The sequence below is a fragment of the Populus nigra genome, chromosome 3 (genome assembly GCF_951802175.1).
Source record: "Populus nigra chromosome 3, ddPopNigr1.1, whole genome shotgun sequence".
Classification (NCBI taxonomy): domain Eukaryota; kingdom Viridiplantae; phylum Streptophyta; class Magnoliopsida; order Malpighiales; family Salicaceae; genus Populus; species Populus nigra.
In genome coordinates this window covers 18,285,157-18,302,980 of record NC_084854.1, presented here as the reverse complement: position 1 = coordinate 18,302,980, position 17,824 = coordinate 18,285,157, and the positions used below count along the sequence as shown (strand labels likewise).

At 33.1% G+C, this 17,824-nt stretch overlaps 2 protein-coding genes across 3 annotated transcripts; both read right to left on the bottom strand.

Moving 5' to 3' along the window:
• Positions 1-695: 695 nt before the first annotated feature.
• LOC133688786 (uncharacterized) lies at positions 696-4,627 on the bottom strand. The gene is made up of 6 exons (XM_062108400.1): positions 4,085-4,627; positions 3,319-3,486; positions 3,099-3,218; positions 2,382-2,558; positions 1,792-1,956; positions 696-1,559 (listed from the first exon to the last, which is right to left on the bottom strand). Exons 1-6 carry the CDS (start codon positions 4,331-4,333, stop codon positions 903-905), a joined length of 1,536 nt encoding a protein of 511 aa, XP_061964384.1. The 5' UTR covers positions 4,334-4,627; the 3' UTR covers positions 696-902.
• A 499-nt stretch (positions 4,628-5,126) lies between these two features.
• On the bottom strand, positions 5,127-10,336 carry LOC133688979 (uncharacterized). 2 transcript variants are annotated; one of them, XM_062108661.1, is made up of 11 exons: positions 9,842-10,336; positions 9,432-9,731; positions 8,666-8,732; positions 8,518-8,577; positions 8,351-8,429; positions 8,078-8,123; positions 7,896-7,994; positions 7,679-7,747; positions 7,244-7,568; positions 6,504-6,637; positions 5,127-6,395 (listed from the first exon to the last, which is right to left on the bottom strand). In XM_062108661.1, exons 2-11 carry the CDS (start codon positions 9,717-9,719, stop codon positions 5,334-5,336), a joined length of 2,229 nt encoding a protein of 742 aa, XP_061964645.1. In that variant the 5' UTR covers positions 9,720-9,731; positions 9,842-10,336; the 3' UTR covers positions 5,127-5,333. The 2 variants fall into 2 exon arrangements, with proteins under 2 accessions (XP_061964645.1, XP_061964646.1); XM_062108662.1 differs by having other exon boundaries at positions 6,504-6,598.
• Between the last annotated feature and the right edge of the window lie 7,488 nt (positions 10,337-17,824).

The following is a 17,824-nucleotide window of genomic DNA, read 5'->3' as shown; positions in this document are numbered from 1 at the left end:
AATTTTGATTGTGAATTTAAAATTTAAAGTATGTGCTTAAAGAAATTGACTAAAGCTTTAATGTGCTATTATCATTATAATGATTTTTTTTCTCACCAACTTAAAGTGAATATTTTAAATTAAGCAGGAATTGAATTAATGTGATCAAATCAAGTTGGAAGGTTTAATCATTATTTAATTAAAACCAAGTTTGATTAAAATAAATTATAGACACCGCTGTATAAATATTAATACAATAACATTTAAGGTAGACCAACTAAATCATTGACTAGCTCATTGTTTAGAGCAAAACCTGGTTTTTTTCTTTAAAATCAGTGAATTGACAAAGCCTGTCTATCACGTGAGGGTGAGCTCATTTCATGCCTGTTTGGAAATATAGTCGTAGTTATTTTTTAAAATATTTTTATGTAGAAATATATTAAAATAATATTTTTTTAAAAAAATATTATTTTTAATATCATCACATCAAAATAATCTAAAAATATCAGAAAATATTAATTTAAAATAAAAAGTAAAACAAATTATTTTTTTAAAAAAATATTTTTAAAATATAAAAATAAACATTTCCGTCCGGGGGACAGGGCACAGAATTATTGCAGACCTGCCGAGAGCCATTAGTAGATGATGGACCCTGTGAAGCACAGCAACCACTTGATTTTAATATTTCAGAGATCAAACAATTTTCTAATTTCAAGTTTGTTATCTGGAAAAGGAAAATCAGACTTTTTATTTGATAACAAATACGCAATTGCATAAACAATTACATTCATAAAACATTAAAGAATGTTTGCCCAAGAAAAAAATCTCCCCCAAAAACCTTGGCTTTATCAAACACAACCAAGAAATAAACGGTAAGAAACCCAGTCTGAGTCAAGACTACCGCATGCCAGAGATGAATAGGACTACTTATTTACGCCATACGATGCTGAGGGTGTTCTTGCTTTTTCCTCCTCATGCACTGCAGACTTTGAAGTACATTTTTCTTCTTCTTCTTCTTCTTCCTTGTTTGAAGGGATCCGTTTTTCCTCTTCTTTTTCCTCAAGTACAGGGATACCAACACCTGGGGAGGCATCACTTCTTGTATCTTCTACTTCCTTGAGTGCAGGAACTCCTGCACTTGGGGGGGCATCGCTTCTTGCATCTTCTACTTCCTTCAGTGCAGGTATACCTGCACTTTGGGGGGCATCGCTTCCTGTATCTTCTTCTTCTTCTTCTTCCTTGAGTGCCGGTATACCTGCATTTGGTTGGACATCACTTTCTGAAACCTCCTGTGTTTCTTGCGGGAGGTCAGGGACGGGATAGATTTCCTTTTCCAATAGTGAACTTAATGTGGTGTCAGAAGGTGAGGTGGGCGAAGGTGGAGAAACAGAAAGCATCTTCGTAAAGGGATAGACTTCGGTAACTTCTTCACTGCCTTCGTCCAAATAAACAACATCCTGCATTGTAAGTTGGTGGTATTCAACAATCTCTCTCAGAAAGCGGTTCTCGCGAGCATACACAGAATTCTCATGTGCTAGACGAGCTTTCTCAGCCAAAAGTGTCTCCAGTTGAAGGCGGATCTGCCATAGCAAATATGTAAATCAAATAGTAATCAATAGACTGTCACAATTGTCTCTCCAGTTTAAAACAGCTAAAGAAGAAAGATTCATCAAAGCATCCTGCAGATACAGAAGCTAGCGGAAAACAATCCAAAGAGAGCATAGATTACAAAATTAGGTCGAACAGCATGCATTGGTCCTACACAGAGAACCTTGTGAGATAAAAACACAATGAAGTACAAGAGTGCATTACCAGATCATCATCGTCAACATTGCTGCCCTTTTCACGGCTCTCCCGAAGCATTTTATTCTCTTCTTCCAGCTGTGAACATCTTTGTTTAGCAAAAGCCAGGTCTGCTTTAACCGTTTTTAGTTCCCGAAGAAGAAGCTTTGCTTTGGCAGCAGTAGCCATTGCAACCTGTGAACAGAAGGCTAATCATTCATTTCACCAGCTAGGAGATTGAAAATAGGCTCACAACTGTCTTTTGCTGAAGCTAATAATTTGGAGTGAATACTGATGATACGATTCCTATCCTGTTCTTAACATATTCTAAAATTGCTGCAAACCGAGTCAGTTCACAACCGCGATTACAGAAAGCCTTACTTTGGCCAAGCCATAGGCTAAAATCTAAGTCGACAAATGGGGACCAAAAAAAAATCATATTCTTCACACAGCCACAATAATCTATCTTGTATATAGAGACCTCCATATTTAGTGACATGCTGCATAGCAGCATTAAATAGGTTAGTTGAGAGCTTAAATCTTATTCGATTTCCAAATTAATGCATTTAAAACTTTTCCACATGAACCAGTGACCCACAAATACAAAGTTGCCACCTTACGTCGCGAGATGCCTTCAGTTGATTTTCATGGTTCAGAGGTTGTGTCTGTTGTTGCATCCATGAACTATTTGCACCAGGACTTTGATTATATGCGTCGGGACCTTTTCGCCTTATTTGCAGTTTGCGAGTTTCTTGGATGATATCTGCTGTCTTATTTTCCACAATAGTGCGCCCTTCCTGGAAAATATGTAGAGATATTGAAGCAATAAAATATAATTTATATAATTGATAAGTTTTAAATGTATGACGGATTCATCCAGAAATGCAAATCTGCAAACATACTTGTTAGCATCATTAGAACTTATTTTTATCAGTTCTTCTAGAATCTACCTTAGTAATTCAGTATTTCAGAAAAGAAGAAGAGTAGAAAAAAATCTGACACTGGATCAATTCAAACTCTCCTCCTCACAGAAAATCTGATCACTAATTAACAACATTCAATTTAATTGCTAACCGTTATTTTTAATAGAGACTTGGGTTTACTACCATAATCTCAGCAATAGAAATGGAACCTAAACATCAATGGCCATGTTAGAGGATTGTCCACAGGTTAAAAATGGAAGAAAGTAGGGAAAGAAAAACCCTTTAGATGCTTTGCTCAAGATATAGATATGCAATCAATGAGCTCATCAAGTAGGATCAGGAACTAAAACAGGTTGTACAGTGAACACAATGGATAAGTTTACCTAGAGTTGCAAAGGAAGCAAAACATATTACCTCGAAAGCCTTTTCAAAGGTGTCACCAATTTGATTAAGGGAAGATGTAATCTTATCCAAGCCCTTTCGTATTGCAGGATTATCCATTTTCCTAAAGCCCTCAGGTGTCCGGTATGAATACTGTAAAATATTACAACAATCAATCGATGACACTTGCCCTTTTATTCTCCGATTTTCTTCACTGCAATAAGTGGGACTCAAATGTTAATTTGGTAATCACCTGACCACCTGCAGAGGAATCTGGCATCTGGAACCTTGATCTTTCTGGTGTTTCAAATTGTTGAGACATATTATCGTCCTCGAGAATCGCTTTTGCTTTCCGAGCAAGGACACCCCAAAACCCTTTCGAATCATTTGTTCCCGGTTTGTCCTCGTATGCATCAAACACCTAGATGTTCAGGCATCATGCCTCATCAAATTTACAGGGTACGAATTATGTGCAATAAAGCTAGTAATGCAAAGACATGCAAACCAATTCCGTCATCTTTCTATAGTAATCGTTCTAGACTCCAATATGTACAATCATGCCAACAAGGGCATAAATCCAGTCAAAAAAGACTTAAAGATTTAGGCTCTGGAGGCATGATTATCTAGTTTGAAATCCCCTAACCCTAAGTATATATTATCAATTCCTGAATTTTTGCCAAACCAAGAAGGAAAGCTTAGAGACTAAAAGCATATCAAATTTATTGAATCCTAGGGAAAAATACTATAAAATCTTCAACGTTTCTAACATTATTGAATAACTGCAAATTCATTGTCAACATTTAATATGCATAAAAATAAAGGATACAAAACTGAAGCAGTGATCAAAACCAATTCAGTATGTAATCATGGATTGAAAGTAGATTGATAAGATCAATTTAAGGATGCAGATAAGACGAGATCCATGTTCATTTTTGACAGATAAAAATCCTAAATGAAACAGAAACAAAAGAACGAAATTGGGTTCTTGATAACACGAAAAAAGAAGTCATAAAGAAGACCTTAGATCTCCGAGGGATAGAATCTCCAGCATATGCAGAAGAAAGGGATGATTCACGATGAGCAGCAGATGCCCTAATAGCCTGAGCAGCCAGAGATGAAGATGAAGAAGATGTTATAAGAAAAGTGTCGTCATTGATATTAGTATTTTTGTTGATGTTTTCATGGTGGTTGTCTTGTTCTGGTGGGTGATGAATCTCTTCTTTGAATGTTGATGTCCTGGTAATTCCATGTCTTCTCCTATATGCCATCTCTTTTTATTAATGATAATAACTTGTTCTTGGCCGTTACAGCCACCCCCACGGCCACGATGACAAGTAGAGGTGGTGATCAAGGAAGAGGAAGATCACCACAGCCCACAACCGTCTCTCTGTTTTTGGACTTGTCCAACGAACCTTTACTTTGTTTTTTATACAAGACATTTACCATGAGGAATGCTAATGTGACACCACTTGTAGCCTCTTAAGATACACTTACATATATTTTCATGTTATCATGATCCAATGGTTTGCATTGACTGGCGGCTATGCTCCTTCCAAATATACAATTACTTGGTTTTGTGAATGCCCTAGTTCGGGTGTGGATACCCCATATAAAACTAGTAGGAATGGAATTTAATCTTGATCTACTGCTGGTCCAAAGATACTGTTAGGTTAAAAATAAAATAAAATGATGTATGACTGTGCTCCATATTCTGAACACTTAATGTGGGAGGCTTACGGTTCATCTTCTCCCTTTGCTTTTTTCAAGAAAACTCACACTTGTAAGAAGAAACCAGTCTAACTGTTTGCCTGCCTCTGTCTATCAGCGCAACTTTCCAGTTATGATTTTTAGTTCGAGTCTCACCTATCTTATTTCTTCGTTGACGGGCTTGCGTTCTCTTTATACTTTATTCATGCAGCCCTTTTTTATTATTATTATTGTAAAAGTTACTAGTTCAGACCGGAGCCCCGAGATTGGATTCCAGTTTTTGACAGCATATTCTCAAGTTCTTTATCTTGTCATAAGATTAATCCAAGTTCAAACCAAGGATGAAATGGATGCTTGCTTGATAAACTACGAGATTTGCTTTACGTCTTTCTTAACAACCAATGTATAATCATAGTTAATTACAAAGCAATTCCTACGAGGCTGCAATCACTGCCTTCTTTTACAACAAAGGACCCTTTTTTGATGCAAAGCCTTAGCATTATATGCACAAGTAAAACATGTTTCCTGCCAATGAGTTCTTCATGTTTTAGTGCCATTATGTTACAGCTGCAGAGCCAAGTTAGTATGCTGAGTATTCAACGAGGAGTGTGGACGGCTATCATTGTAAGTCTCACCTATTCTGTTCGGAAAAGATCCCTGCATACCTGAACCATGCTGCAAAAATCTATTCTGCTCCGGAGAATTTATCTGGTCAAGCTGTGTCTTAAAAAATGGCAGATCAAAGATGAAATGGCCAGAAACAGGTGTCAATTGTTCGCTAGGTTTCAAGGCCTGAATTGTCTTGGACGAACTGCCAAGTCCATGATTTGGAACTTGAGCAGCTGGGGCTTGATCGTCACCTCTCAGACATTGTGTACTTGGACTATGTGTATTGCCAATATGTCGATTAAAACTTGACATGCCAGTGGTCTTTAGGGGCCATGAAGATGGTGGTGATAAACTGTAAGTATCACTCAACCTGCTTTCCAAAGCATTTGACCTAACACCCTTGAAACCTGAATCCGATGGTTGTGATTTGTTATCCATCTTGCTTCTCTCCAGTTTATGCATTGCCGATCCATTATCCTTTTTACTTGAACCAGCAACTAAAAGGTTCAGATCTCTGGCATCAGCGATAGGCGAATATGAACCCTGTTGAAGGCCTCTATTTTGATTTTGGCGAGGCTTTTCATTCGTTGAGACACTGGCAACATCCGTGTCATTACAAAAGGAAGCATCATCGCTAATGGAACCAAAGTTACTGTAACAATTACCATTTGGTGCCACTTTCTCTGAAGTTCCACGAATGCCAAAGTTGTTACCAGCATAAGCAACACCTCCTTTATCGACATCAAACATGTCTATTCTGTCACCCCAGCTTACATTTTGGCATGCAGCTGTGATTGTAGCATCAAGAGTAGGTGGACACTGAGCAGAGGTTGATGCCGCAGAAGTGTGACAGTTTGGAGACTGAAGCCAAAAGTTTGAACCTGGAGTTCGAAAATTGGCAGCAGTGGTCGGCCATCCATCCAACTTGCGTTTGGCAACCATTTGGGCAGTTGGTCCTACGTCTTTAACAAACAAGAATAAGCTTTTATGATAGGCAATTTCCTGCTGATTCACCTACACCATGAGAGAACATAATGTCATCTCTCATGAAGTATCTACTAATTCATGATATCAGGAAGCATAGATAGAAAACAGAACTGTTCTCTCAGGTAAGTCACTTACGTGCACTAGTGGCTTTGAATTACTATAAATTGATGAAATAATTGGATAGCTCTCATCAAGGAACGACATCCATGGCTTATATGTAGAGCGCCTATCTGTTTCAGAAAAACCAAATCTTTTACCATCTCCAGAACCTGTTGAAGAAGAGCTAATTAAAACATGTTATGAAATTTGCACAATTCAACTTCATGAAGAGAACGAAAATTTTCTGCATTTCTGTGTCCCTATTGTTGGAGCCTATGGCTCCATCCATTTGTGTACAATCCACATTGAAGAGCCTCACAGACCACAGGTTCATTATTCTTGAGAGTTTGAAACCTTCAAAATTGCACAATCTAAACAACCAATTGTGTAGTGGGAACAATCTAGCCTTTTCCCTTGTGGAGCAGATCCAACTATGATCTCATGTCAAGAGGATAAAATCATTAACCTAGTGAATCCTTTTAATTTAGTGAATGCAAGTCAGTTAAGTGTATGACAACCCACAAGGACAGCTCCTTCTGGACAAAAAGAGAGTTCCTACCTTTAATGATATGGATTCCATATATTGAAAAATGGACAAATCACATATGGAGAACTCCATAGACTAAGTGGCTCTATAAACAGCATTTTCCAAAGCAATTTCTGAAATTTCTAGATTAACCTTTAACATACTTTGTGCATGCTGGATCTGCCCTTCCCTAAAACAAGACCTTAAGAAATTTGATTTTGAGGTGGTCAGAACAGAATTCACTTCTTACCAAAAAGTACTTCATCATCTCTTGCATCAGAATGCGTAGTGATGCCCAAGCATGCAGAGTTCACTCGGATCGCTCTTTTTAGACTTGATGAACAACTTGTTAAACATGGGGTGGGTTTCGGGGATACATGAACTGCAGTATTGGTATTGCTGGATTTTGAACTCCTCGCAACCTTAAGGGATGGGCTATAAGTTGAACCCTTGACTTCATGTTGGGGCCTTCTACCACTTCGTCGTCTTGTCCCCGAGAATTCCAGTTCAAAATTATCAGGATCAGTTTTCAGAGCATGGAAAACCTTCTTAGCTAATTCAGCTATGGCACGAGCCTGTAAAAATCAAGCTTTGACGTTCAGTTGGAGGTCAAAAATTCATAATTTATCTACACAGAATTCTTTGAATATGATTGAGTTGTTTGACAGGTAGTAGATAATCATACCTGTCTGAAATAAATGGTGGAAGAGGAATTGAAGTGCATTGCATTTCCAGATATTAGAAACACATCATGCTGCATAACAGTTAAAAATTTTGTAATCAGAAAAGGGAAGAATAGAAGTTTCTTGTCTGGAAGCTACATGGTTCACACATCAACACTGTAAAACAAATGTACCTTCAAAATCATAAATAGAGAATTAATGCTTGATAAAGGAGCAAACCTCAAATTGTTCGAGACTTTTATACATTCCTTCATGAAGTTTAGCTCTCATGGTGCCGAAATCCATAGGCTCTTGGATGATTTCATAATACTCCTCAACCTTAAAACAGCGATTCCATAAATACAATGAACAAGAAAGGATAACATTCTTGATATGTAAGGAAAGTTCTGATCATTACCAACCTCATTTGGGTCAACTGGTTCTGCAAATATTTCATGGGTATCTCTCCTAAGAGATGGAAAAATAAGAAACAAAAGTCAGAACAAGAAAGGAAACTGTTTTCAACCTGCAATGGACCCCTCAGCAAGAACTTCAACAGCTGTGTCATTGCACCAATTGCAAAAGACACGAGAAAGGAAACTATAATTGCGAATTACTGATGATGTTAAGTACTTGATGCATACAAGAATTCCTCAGTAACTTAAATGATATAAATACTTCAGAAAAATATCCACCTCTGTAATATGTCAACGATATGCTCAAGTATTCGTTTTTCTGGCACCCATGATGTACATGAAAAACTAGATGGTTGATCTGATCCAGGAGAACAACTAGAGTCACAAACAGAGAAACTTGGAGATCTGATTACAAATTTAATTAAAAAAAGAAGAAGGAAGGTAACCTGGAGAATGAGCTTGTCCTTTCTGTTTTGGGCCATCTTTTTTCTGCAAAATGGCTTCATCTGGTCCAATAAGGAATGTGAAATACGATGTCAGTGTCACTGAAATCTGCAGTTTGCAATTACATTTTAACGGAGCAAAAAGGATTACCACTATTGATTGGATGATCTTTATGACTTAGTTCTCTTTCATCTGATTCATCACTTGACTTGGGCTCCTGAAACCAAACTCAGGGAACAATGAAGACTTTCTATCAATCTATACAACCTCTTGAGCTACGAGGAGAGACCAAGAGGCAACGGCAAGCTCAAGCACATAATGACAATCACAAATTACTGGTTAGCTACTACCAATCTATAGGAACAGGTTCTGCATGTCATGGTAAAGTGGAAGGCTTTTTCAATTTGAACACAATGTAACCAACTCCCTTTGGAGGTTTGGACAAAGAAGAATGAAAGGAATAGAAGAGGGAAGAGAAAAAAATCCTGAAGGAGCCCCACTGCCTTAAGAATTACAATGAAAGCAATAAAGATAGTGATGATCATGTAAACCCATATGCTGCACTTGAGCTGAAATGTTGGGTGGGGTCAATCAACTGCTATTTCCAACTGCACAACACAAATTCTTCTCATGAATTTATGTAATAGTCATCCACTTTCACCCATATTAGGAGCCCTCTTTAAAACCCACCCAACAGCTTAGAAGTTAGATCCCAAATAAAAGAACAATTGGGCGTGAACAACTCAAATTATAGTGAGCAGGAAACCAGCAAAAATACTCATCACTGATTATTATTTCCATAAAACAATGAATTTGATGAAGCTGATTGTTATTACCCCACCACTCCAACAACCTTGAATAAATAAATAAACAAATAAAAGTAAAAAAGGAATGGAGGCAGGCAGAGAAGTAAAACCTGTTGAGCATTGGGAGTAGAAGCCACATCTTGAAGTGGTTTAAGCTTCCTCTTTTTCTTTGCCCTTGTCCTACAGGCTGGACCCTCAGGTTGGTTCTCCTTTTGCTGCTCCAACTCCTTGTCTTGTACCTTAGCAACAGTACTGGTACTAGTGCTTGTAATGCTCCTACTAAGCCTAGTTTTTTTAGCAACAGTGGTCCTACTCAGTGGCTGAGCCTTCCACACATCCAAAGCAGATATCCTAGGACTCCGCCTGTGTCCCTCTCTAAACATTCTCCTACTCTTCATTTTTGTACTTTTCTAGCCAACAAAACCAAAAAAGAAACAAACCCACATTGTCAATTTTGTACCTTTGTGTTTACTCATTTCAAAGAGGACACCTTTACAGTAAAATAATCATAAAAACCCACCTCAAGTTTGACAAGAACAACAACCCAGGTTTCTTTTCTGCCTAAAAACGTGAAAAAGCAAGTGCAAAATGGCAATGGAGTTTGGTTGAGGTGTGATTGTTTGAGCTTTATAGAAGGAAAAGCAGCCGGAGAAACAGTGAGAAATGAGAATGGAAAAGGGGGTACATTGAAGAGGTACAGCTAAGAAACAAATGGGGTTTAGTTTTTTTCCATTTTAGTGAGAGAGATGCAGTATTTTCAAGCAGGGTAAAGGCATAAAAACCCCTTAATCGATTGCTGTTTTTTGCTGATTGTTTTAAATGAAATCTTGGTGTATGCAAGCAAAGGTGGCATTTGGCAGGTGAATATAGGATAATCTTACCATCAAAGAGTAATGACAGGATAAATATATTGTAATAGGAGTAGTAATAATAATAATAAAGATGGAGAAATGAAGGCTTTTCGAAAGCTTCTGCTTTGCAATAACCAGAGTGAGACAGAGAGAGAGTGCGTGTGGGGTTACCCAGAAGGGCCAGAACACAACCAGACAAGAAACGAATCAGCTAATAAAAGCGACTATACTACTGTTTTCCTCATCTTGTCTTGATTTTATTTATTTATTACTGTTTAAAAAGTATTAATTTTAAAAATATATTAAAATAATATTTTTTATTTTTTAAAATTTATTTTTAATATTAACAAATCATATCAATTTAAAATATTAAAAAAATTTTCAAATTTTAATAAAAATCAACCTCAATCTTAATTCCAAACAAGCACTTAGAAAACGCTTGTTTAGGAGGTTGTGTCTGTGTTTTGCTTAAAACACAAACGCAACATGTTTGGTAATGAAAAAACATCATTTACTATTCATGGGACCCATTAAAATCTAAGTTTGTAACACAGGGCAAGACAAAGCAGCGAAGAGCTGCTTCTTTGGAGAGTCACTTCAATGTTCACGTGAATAGTAGAGTCACCCTTCACTATTCCGATCGGACTCGATTTGGTTCAAAGCTAAATGCATTGAACCGGGTTCGACCCAGTAAAATAAAAAAAATATTTTTTATTTTTTATTATTTTTTATTCAAAAAATTAGTAGTTAACATTATTCAATAACACTACATAAATTAGACGGAGATCGCTTAATGTCGTAGTATTTGCAGAATTTGATCGCAATCCCAATTTTATTTCTGATGTTGTTGCTCGCTTAAGAAACCAATAAAATTATAGTTCTTGTCAGATTTATTTCATACCTGATAGAGTTGTAGACAGTTTAATGAAACAATAAAAAATATTTGATATAAAATATTATTTATTTCATAATATAATAGCAGTTATTAAATCTATAATATTTAAATTAAAAATCATCAATATAAATATATATATATATATATATATATATATATATTAAAGTTATTTTATAACCTCAATTTGAAAAGCATTTTTAACCAAACATATTAAACTATTTTTTTATTCAACCTCAATTTCAACCACAACTTTAATCAAACATATATATATATATATATATATATATATATATATATATAATACCAAACCGATCTTAATTAAAAATAATTTTTTTAAAATTATAACCACGACAATTACTTTTAGTCTCGATGAATCTACCTGTGAAGGAGAAAGTGTAGAAAAATCATTTCAATCAATTTCATGCATTACTTATTAAAGTCAATTTTCTCATTTTGACAGCAAAACATCAATTTCCCTTCTCACACGATGCATTAAATTAATGAAAAGTCATACGTAAATTATCTATTGGTCTGATTTGACCCGTATTTTTCTTTAATTACGAAATAAATGTATTAAACACAAAATACTAGAGGAATTCACTTTTCACTGCAAATGCAAGAAGTGAAATAAGAATTGTCTCAGACAATTACAAGTAAAACCTGTTGAGCATTGGGAGTAGAATCCTTTTTTATGTTGGAAAAAAATGACTCGGGTAGCAACGTAACGAGTACCTTTTATTTAGTAATTTCTTATTTGTTTTTTATTTCAAAAGTATTTTTAAAAAAATTAAATTTTTTTTATTTTTTATTTTAAATTAATATTTTTTTATAGTTTTAGATCATTTTATACGTTGATATCAAAATTAATTTTAAAAAAAATAAAAAATATATTATTTTAATATATTTCTAAATAAAAAATATTTAAAAAATAATCACAACTACGCTGTTAAACATGCTCTATAATATTAATACTGTAAACATCAACACCTACTTAATAGTGGAAAATAGAAAAAGAATTAAAAATAATTATTATTTAGCATGTGGAAATATTTTTATTACTTTATTGTGTGAAGTGATGTAATTTACTTTTTTTTTTATATTTATCTCTCATATTCGGTAAGTATTGATAGTTAAAAGTTTAATGTTTTATTTTCTCAAATAATAGCAAAGGAGGAAATATTATACTTAAATTAGATCACCGTATTATATTTTACTGAAATTAAACCATACAAATAATTATTGTGACATTGCTAAACAATATTGATTAGACTATATTGAACTGAACTAGACATGATTAGACAAATAACTGTTTTGTCATGTGATTGGTGTGTTTCGTATTGCATCAGACCATTTATCTTATTTTATGTTTAATAAACATTACGGGACTCGATAAACTTGAGATCCAGACTGATTTAAATTTAAAAAAAAAAGAATGATTAATCCGACCTGATTAAGTGAAAAACTCAAGTAAATTTATAAATATAAATAAAAAAAATCCATTAACTATATATATATATATGGTCAAAATGAGGCTACTTTGATTTTTTTTTTAATTTTGGCCAACTCGAGTTGCCCCTCCCGACTTGTGACTTGATTCTTATCCCGAGTTAGGTTGGGTTTTAAAATTATGATAATAATTTTTTTTATTCTCGCATTGCTTTGGATCAACTCGGGTTGACCATCCTAACCTATAAAACTTGGGCCTTGCGTCGAGCTGACCTCTTAATTGGGTTTTAAAACTATGGTAATAATCATTTTATCCTTGTGTTTACTCAAGTCAGTGGTCAACTTGGCTCATGACCCAAACTTGGTCTTGGTTCGATCCCCGAGTAGGGTTTTAAAATTATGATAATAACTATTTTTATTCTTATATTGACTCGGGTCAATGGTCAACCCGACCTGTGATCTGGGCATGGTCCTGGATCGACTCCCGAGTCAGATTTTAAAATTATCATAATAATCATTTTTATCCTTACATTGACCCGAGTCAATGGTCAACTTGACTCGTGACCTTGGTCTGGCTTTGAGTCGATCCCTAGAATGAGTTTTAAAATTATGATAATAATTATTTTTATCCTAACGCTTGCTTGGATTAATTGTCATCTCGACTAGTGACTCAGGTTTTACATTGGATCAGTTCTTAATTGGGTTTTAAAACTATAATATTAATTATTTTTATTTTTATATTGATTCGAATCAACTAGATTAATTTTTATATAGAAAATTAGATAAATCTATCCCGCCTTTTTTTAGCAAGACTAAAATTTCTGCATTTGAACAACCTTGAACATGACAAAATATATTTTTGTATTATCCAAAGATGTATCAAACAATCTCACAACAAAAATTATCATATCTAAGTTCATTATTTTACAGTAAACCAAACACTATCTTTTTATATACTCTATCATCTTTGCATGTTCATTGATTTCTCGATAGATTTTTTTTCCTTCCTTCCTTCTTTCTTTTAACATGGACAGGTTGAATTAGAAAGGAATTCGTTGAGATCTTCCGAATTATCTCAAACCCAACAGACAAGAGTATCAATGTGATCTATTAAGACTTTTCATGTTATATTAAGACATCTTAATTACAAAACCTCTCCATAAAATGAAAAGAGATAATAAAACTAGGAGTTCTGATATTCCTGACAGTGTCTTGAAGGATGGAGTGAGCCTCGGTGCTTGTTGCAAACGACGTCAATTATCAACTTGGCATCACCATCAAAGAACACTTGTTGGCAGGAGGGAGCCGTGTGTAAGCTTCCCGGGGTGCAAAATCTTCAACAACCGTGGCATCTAAAGCATGTTGTAGTGGTCGATGAGCACATTCAGCGTTGATCACCGTGCCATTCATGTCTGCCATGATCACACCACGGGCTCCTTCTCAAGAAACAGGATCAGAAGCCCCCGTCAAGATTTATCCTTAAGATTCCCGGTGAGGGAGGTTGTCTTATCATCGGCAGCAATAGTGGAGGTGTACCTGTATCCTGATTTGATGAGAGCTAGAAGGAGGCTGCAACTTTCAAATTCATGCTGCTGATCAAAAGCTCTTTTGAAATAATCTGACAGGAAGACCAATCAGTAGCATTAAAGACAGAGTCTTCGAGAGCTTTTCATAACCTATCAATTCATACTGCGTTGGATTTTGACATTAATAGTTGTCTTTTCTTGGTTGATTTTATACTCAATTTTAAACCTATCTTAATTTATTTTTTAAAAAAATTAATATTTTTATTTAGTATTTTCAGATTATTAGTCACCCGGTTAAGATAAATTTATATGATTTCTTTATCTCTCGAAGAAGACAAATATACGTTTTATTATCTTAAGTCTCTAAAATATGGCTTTATTCATGAAGAATGTATTATATATAGTTTAAATGTATTTGATGTTAAATGTCTTGTAGTGTTTTTGCATATGTGACTTTTCATCTTAATAATGAATTAGATGTGAGCATGATATTTGGATTTTTAAAAATATGTGTTAATGCTATTCAAATTCTTATTGTTTTTAAATTGAAAATTTTCTCAATTATCTTAAATCTTATTATTACACAATATATATTATTGAGATATGATTTATATTTTTACAAGTTTAACACGTTATTATAATTGATAACTTTTTCGAAAAAAATATCATCAACTAGATCAATAATATTAAAAGAAAGGTGTGATCATCATAAGAAAATAATATTTTCATGAGATCAACTGGTCAAGTTTTAGATTTGCTTTTTAAAAGTCACCGGTTTAAGTTTTATAAATCTCAGGGTCATTGGAGGCTTACATGATCGTTAACTTTAGGGACCGTGGAATTAGTCGAGGTGTACGCAAGCTGGTCCAGACATTTATATTAGTAAAAAAAAATTTCATGATCTCGTTGTTAATGTATTTACTTATAGTTGCAAGATTATAAAATCAAAACTAGATTATAAAATCAAAACTAGGTATAGCTACGTAGTATTTTGAATTAATTCTCAATTAAAATTATACAAAGAGAATATTGCTAAGGAAGGCTTGCTGGAGAAAAACTAATTCTACCTTTCACGCTTCTAATATGCATGCTCCTAGAAGAAGAATACCATAAGCATAGTTCTATGAAATATATATCCTGATTTGATATCATGTCTTCTTGTTGCTAAGTAAAATAATAAGCTTTTGATTAAAAAAAAATTACCAATTAATTAGACCAATTGATCATTCAGAGCCATCCCCTGAAGTGAATGCTATAAGTCTATAATATCTTATTATCGTGAGCATGATCATAGTTATGACTGTGAGAGTGGTCATAATTGTGGCTATAATAACTTTGAGTTTCATGGTGTTCATAACAACTTGAATTTTAAGACGTCAAGAAATAATGACAAGTGTAGTGGAAAGGAGAAAGATTCACAAAATAAACCCTAAAAAAATACATAAAATAATTGCTGGGACACACTTTGATGCTTTTGACTTCTTTTAAAATGTTGATGGAAAGAAATAATCTTTTGATAAAAAATAAAAAAAATTTCATCTTGGTTAATATTTTATATATTAAAAAAGTTATCTAGCATGTTTTTTTGGTAGGATAGTTTTAACTTTTAGCGTGTTATCTTTTAATTTAGTGTATTGTATTTCACGTTATCATGCAAAATATTATTTTTTTAAATAAATAACTAAAATAAAACTCTTGTTTTGTATTTATAATTTTTATTTATTTTATTTTATTTTAAAAAAATATGAACTTATTTGGAATCAATGGTGAGAATTATTTATGTGTGGAAGATATTGCAACAACACATCATCAAAGATAAAATATATTTTTCTCTCAACTAAATTAGTTGAAGCAAATGTTAATACAATATTAATTTGGTGTTAAAAATATAATTGAAGGCTAAAAAATAGCAAATATTATGTTCCCTAAAGAAGCAAAATTATTTATAAGTGACACGTTATTTTCTAGAATATCATAAAAAAATCTATTTAGTTTTAAAGATATGCACAGTAATGATTATCATATTGAGAACATAAATGAGATTGGTATATAATTTCTTTATATTGCATTGCTTATCTCAAGCAAGAAGCATATAGTAGAAAAATTGTCATAATTCTTTTCAGATTATACTCTATATATATATATATATATATATATATATATATATATAGAGAGAGAGAGAGAGAGAGAGAGAGAGAGAGTATAATCTGAAATTAAAATTTAATATTATAATTAATCAGAAGTTATTTGATTATAATGATTAAAATAATTACTAAAACTTCAAATAAATGAAGATTCACTAAAGAATTAAAGGATTTTTTAATTAAACATCTACAATTAACTATTGAAATTGAAATTATAATTGACCATTTTATGGCTTATGTGCATGCACAAAATGGTTTAGCAAAATGTTTAATTAAACATCTACAATTAACTATTAAAATTGAAATTATCATTGACCATTTTATGGCTTATGTGCATGCACAAAATGATTTAGCAAAATGTTTAATTAAACATCTACAATTAACTATTGAAATTGAAATTATAATTGACCATTTTATGGCTTATGTGCATGCACAAAATGGTTTAGCAAAATGTTTAATTAAACATCTACAATTAACTATTGAAATTGAAATTATCATTGACCATTTTATGGCTTATGTGCATGCACAAAATGGTTTAGCAAAATGTTTAATTAAACATCTACAAATACCACAGCACTAATTTGAACTAAGCCAATTGTTTACCATAAATACTTCTTGTTACAAATAGTTTTTGACCAAAAACTAGATATATTCTATTAGAGAGTTTTTGCTTATGCAATATTTATTCCAATTACCTCACCATAAAATACAGAATTACATCTATAAAAAAGACGAAGAATTTATGTTGGAATTGAATCTCCATTGATTATTAAATATCTTGAATCATTTACTAGAGTTATTTTCACAACACATTTTGCTAATTGTCAATATGATAATACAATATATTTAATTAAATTTATTTAAGGACTAAAAATCCTGAAACATACAACTCAAACCTCAAGAAATGTATTCAATTAAATTACAAAGATCATTGTATGGATTAAAATAATCAGGATGAATATGATATATATATTTTTAAAGAAAGATATGTCAATAATCTTATTAGACCATGTGTTTTTATTGAAAAATCAAAAGTTGGATTTACTATTGGTATAATGTATGGTGATGATTTTAATATTATAAGAACCCGTGAAAAGCTTGTAGAAGTAGTTCCATACTTCAATAAAAAAAAAATTAAGTTAAAAGATCTTAGAAAAACAAAATTTTATCACAGCCTATATATCATGCATTTATTAAATATAATATTTTTTTTATTGTATGAATAAAGCACATCTATTAAACTCCTTGATGGTAGTTTGATTCATTGATATAAAGAATGATCTTTTTCATTCTTAAGAAGATAATGTAAAGGTTATTGGCCTTGAAGTACTATATTTTAGTGCAATTGATGCATCAATGTGTCTTGCTAACTATACAAAATCAAATATAACCTTTTTTTTTAACTTATTTGCAAGATATGATTTAGAATCAACATGAAGACATTGGAGCGATGTTAAATATTAATTTCATTATCTTTGTGGAGCAAATGATATGGAATTATATTTTTTAAAATAGTTTGTTTGGATATGCTAATGTTATTTATTTGTTTGATTTACGTAATATTCACTCTTAAACAAGATATTTATTCACATATAATGGTTTAGCTTTATCTTAAAACTCTAGTAAGCAAACTATTGCTAC